The 4642-nt window shown below is 60.9% G+C and overlaps 1 protein-coding gene across 1 annotated transcript; it reads right to left on the bottom strand.

Moving 5' to 3' along the window:
- Positions 1-444: 444 nt before the first annotated feature.
- GPR37L1 (G protein-coupled receptor 37 like 1) lies at positions 445-4327 on the bottom strand (the record flags this gene model as incomplete). The annotated part of the gene is given in 3 exon segments (XM_079546361.1): positions 445-1257; positions 3303-4297; positions 4300-4327. Coding segments are annotated over 3 exon segments (1836 nt in total).
- Positions 4328-4642: the final 315 nt, after the last annotated feature.

A 4642-nucleotide genomic window follows, 5' to 3' on the forward strand; every position in this document is an offset into this window, starting at 1 on the left:
GCACAACGTGCTCTAGTTTACTGGTTTATTGAGCTCTTACAGGGCACTGCTGGGATCTGGTCACTGGGACCTTCTCCTACTGTGGAGGGGGCTGACAGGAGGGGACGGGACAGGACGAGGGCAGTTGGTGTTTGCTAAGTCCTCTGCAAACCCTCCTTGATAGCAGATGGGACCTTTCCTGCACAACTCCATCAGCAGAGCAGCAACCTCCCAGCCTGGCCAGGCACAGAGGGAGCTGATGTCCTTTGGGCAGAGGCAAGAAGGCCACTTGTAGCCACGGGGACGGGACACCCCTTGCCCAACACGGGGTTTGAAGCCCACGGTGCAGCCCCTGAGCTGACTCTCCTGCTTGCTCCACGTCCGGGCACGGGGCACTAATGGCAGAAACAACGTTTGGTCTTGGGAGGAGGTGGTGAAATGCTCTCTACGGCTCCTGGTTGGCACTTAGCACGGCGTGCCGAGAGCCAGGAGGGGTGGAGGGGACTCCCGGGGCTTGTCAAAGAAGATGGAGGAGGACATCTCTGTCTTGAGCTTGCTATCAGCGCTGCCCTCACTGGAGGCGGCGTCGGGACCGCAGCCCTCGCAGCAGCAGCAGCAGCAATCCATGAAGGCCTGGCCTAGGGGTCTGCAGAGGCACAGGAGCAGGACGGGCGTCACCGAGCACTTGAAGAACAGAAAGAACTGGTTGATGAGGTTGAGCAGGTCCAAGGTCTGCTTGGACATGTCGGGGGACATGTAGGCCACCACGATGTTGCAGACGTTCTCAGGGGTGGTGCAGAGCCCGTAGATGACGGTCAGCCCGATGATGGTGCAGTTGAGGTGGCTCTCACACTGGCTGTGTTTGGTCCCACGGCACTCGGCCTTCTGCTCGGTGCCGCGGATCCTGCGGGTCACCAGCTGGCAGCTCACAGTGAAGAGGAGGGGCAGGCAGAAGTAGCAGCCGAAGTACCACCACATCCGGGCATTCTGGTAGGTGAGCACCAGCGAGTAGACGGACTCGGGCAGGTTGGACGAAGGCTTCATGGTGCAAAACTCGGTCACCACGCCGGACACGGGCGACGTGTCCTGGGCCAGCTGCCAGAGCAGGACCTCGGGCACCGACAGCGTCATGGAGCCCACCCAGATGACAGCCAGCTTGGCAATGATGGACTGGCACTGCTCGATGGGCCGGGCGCTGGCCTGCGGGCTGGTGGCCGCGTGGAACCTGTCGATGCCCAGGGCGCAGAGGCTGAAGGTGGTGACTCCCAGGGATGAGACCTGGTGAAGAGGAAGCAGAACAGGTGGGACTTCAGTGGGGGCCTCGGAGGGGTTGACTTGGCGATGGCACTGGAAGCTCCCAGCTACCCAACAGCCCCAGAGCCTTCCTCCAAGGTTTGGCAGAGGTCGCGTCCCAGGTGTGGAGCCACCTTCCTGTGACTCCTGGAGGGGCGCCGGATAAGCGTCCCTTGACCCACGTGTCCCTGCACTGCTCTCTGTTCTGCACAAAGCTTTGATGGATGCCAGTCTGTCCATCCAGCCAGGGTGGGAACAGCAGGATTGTCTCTCAGGCTCTTCTTCTATTCTGGATGTTTTTGGAGAGGAAAAGCACGGACCTCTGCTCCCATCAAAGCCTTCCCATGGCCCTGGCTGCCCAGGCTGGCTCGTCCCTGCCCTGTTCTGCAGATCCGCTGTCTGCTTCCCAGGCAGCCCAATAGAGCTGAGGACACCGTTGTCACAAACCAGCTCGGGGCAATTTCCACTGCATTGAGGAGAAACATCCCTGTTTGCCAAAGGGAAGAGGCCAAAGGAGGCAAAGGGAGGGCTGCCCAGGCACCGAGGGTCACAATCAGCATTCAACCCCGCAGCCCCTGGCCAGGAGCACAGCAGTCACATGCTGCTGCCCCAAAGCCCCGTGGCTGTTCCTGGCCTCACGAAGCCACCAAACATCCCCCTGTGCCGAAGGACATTCCCAGCGCTTGGGAAACCTTGTGATGTGTGTGCAGCATGCAGCAACCTGCCAGTGGGTTTTGCAAGAAACAGACCTGGCACCTCCGACCCAGAACAGCTCTGGCATCCCCGCTGCGCCCTTTGCAGTGGCTCTGAGTTGGCCTCGTTAGTGCTGCAGGGCACAGCAGCTCATGCCAAACACCCAGCATCACCACTCAGTTTCTGTGCAGCATCTCCCCTGACAGCACCATGGCCCTCAGCACAGCATTGCCATTGCCATCCCATACCCAGCCCCACCGCCCAGCAGTGCTGCTCGTGTCCCAGCACTTCTGCTCAGCACCAGCTGTACCATCGTCTCTCCTTTACCCTAAGGCTGCCCCCAGGCTCTCCTCTCCTGGTCCTTGGGGACTGTGCTGGGACACACATCCCCAGAGCTGCGCTGTGCCCATCCTTCAGCATCCCCCTCAGCAAGATCTCAGCATCCCTCTTTGGTGGATCCTGAGGCACTCCAGTGCTGCTGGCTCACTGATCCTGGAGGTGCCACCCTCACAGGTGCAGCAAACTGTACCACCCAGATTCAGGTCACAGCAGCACCTCCCCATGAAGGGCTCTGCGTTGGGGGCATTCCCCTTCCCTTTCCATTCTCACCCAGCACTGAACCTGCCTTGGCAAATGCCCATCCGTATTCCTGCCCCTATCTGAGTACTCCTGCTGCCTGGTTGAGCCATGGGATGCTTGAGGTGGAGGACAGGAATGCGACAAAGCCCTCACTTAATAAGTCTGGGATGGGAGACCTCCAGGAATGAGCAACTTCTGCTTCGCTGAGCAATAGAGGCATTGCTGGGATGCTGGCAGCCCATCATCTTGTTGTGCCGGGCTGCAACCTGCAGGTGCTGGCTGCGGTCAGGGCACACGTAGGGCTGTGCCTGGAATCACCCAGACCTGTACCCAAAGTAGCATCTCTGGGTGCCCTGTGCAGGTGTGTGCATCCAGGCCATGAGCAATTGCTCCTGGGGCCTCCTGCACTAATATCCAGCCTGGCTGCCCCCAGGAGCGTGCAGAGCACACCTCCAGAAGATTTGGGGTGATCTGGGGACTTAACGTGGACTTGGTAGCGTCAGGTTCCTGGTCGGACTTGATCTTAAAGTTTTTTTCCAACCTGAATGACTCTATCCCATAATTCTATATCTTGGGGTCGCTTTTTTCACCCATAAGGAATGAGCAGAGATCTCAGGTTCCCAACCCCATCCCTGCCCCAGCTCTGCTCAGCAGTCAACATGGGGAATGTTCCCCCACGGTGAGGTCTCTGGGCACACGGTGCCAGGCCCTGGGCAGCGATGGCACCCCCAAAAGAAGGGGGTAGAGCAGCTCCTTACCTCCATGAAGGGCACGATGCGGCACGAGATGTCCCCCAGCAGCCTCTTCTTGGTGATCTCGTTGAAGATGACCACAGGCAGGCAGAAGAAGAGGATGAGGAAGTCCCAGAAAGCCAGGCTGGCCAGGATGGAGTTCCAGGCGCTCTTCATGTAGTAGTTGTGCCACACGATGCACATCACCGACAGGTTCCCAATGATGCCCACCGCGAAGACGATGAGGGACAGGAACATGACGGCGTAGGCGCTGTACGAGTTCTCCGTCACCGGGTACAGCGGGTTCTGGATTTGCAGCCTCTTGTCGGACACCGTGGTCAGGTTGGCGGCGGGCTCAGCCCCCCCGTCCGTGGGGACGCCCCGCTGCTGCTCAGAGGGGTCGGTGCTGGACGGCACCATGGCCCTGGTGGGGTGCAGGCTGGCGGCGTTGATGGGCCGCGGGAACTCCACCCGCACCCCCGGCACGTACTGCTGCACCGACTTGGAGTCCTCCACCGTGCCCCGACGCGGCCGCGCCTTCAGCTCTGCGTTATCCTGCGCAGCCACCGGCAGCATCCCGCCTCCACCTGCGCCCTGCTTTGGGCGCACGCCGCCTTCTGCGTGCCGCCCGGCTGCGCCCGGCATCGCCGCGGCCCCCGGCAGTGCCAGCAGCAGGAGGACGAGCGATGGGGGCGAAGGCATGATGTCCTCCGCACCCTCTGCGGGAAGCGTCTGACGGAGCAGCCCCGGGGCTGCGGGGAACGAGGAGGGGCCGGAGGAGCTCCGCTCGGTCCGGCTGCGGCCGCTGCTGTGGGCTCTGCGGGGCGCTCCGGGCGGGATAAAGGAGCGGCAGAGCCGGGCCCTCTGCTGGTCACCCACCGCTGCCGGGACGCTGCCAAAAGCTGAGAGCCACAGCCCGGGCTGCGCATCCTCCACTGCACTCCAGCGACCCCCAGCATCTCCCCATGGGGCCCTGGGCAGCCTGAGCTGGTGGGGGGCAACCAGAACAAGGCAAGGGTTGGGATCTTCCAGGGCCCTTCCAACCCAAGCATTCCATCTGTGGTTCTGTGGTTCTGTGATCTTTAAGGGACCTTCCAGCCCAACCGTTCTGTGAGTCTATGATTCTGGCTTTACAGCTCCACGACTCCGTGGCTCTATGATGGTACGACACGATTCTCTGAACCCAGACCGAGATGCCCATGGCTTGGCACCTGGGATCGGCTGCAGTGCTGCCCCCCAGCAGTGGTCTGAGGAGGACTGAGGATCCCTGACCTCCTGCCTTCACCTCTCCCCATTCCCATCACCTCTGCTGTCACAGAACAGTGTGTTATGTAAATTAAACTTTATCCTACGCACTCCTTAGAAAG

This window comes from Tetrao urogallus (assembly GCF_951394365.1).
Source record: "Tetrao urogallus genome assembly, chromosome: 24".
In the NCBI taxonomy this organism is placed as follows: Eukaryota; Metazoa; Chordata; class Aves; order Galliformes; family Phasianidae; genus Tetrao; species Tetrao urogallus.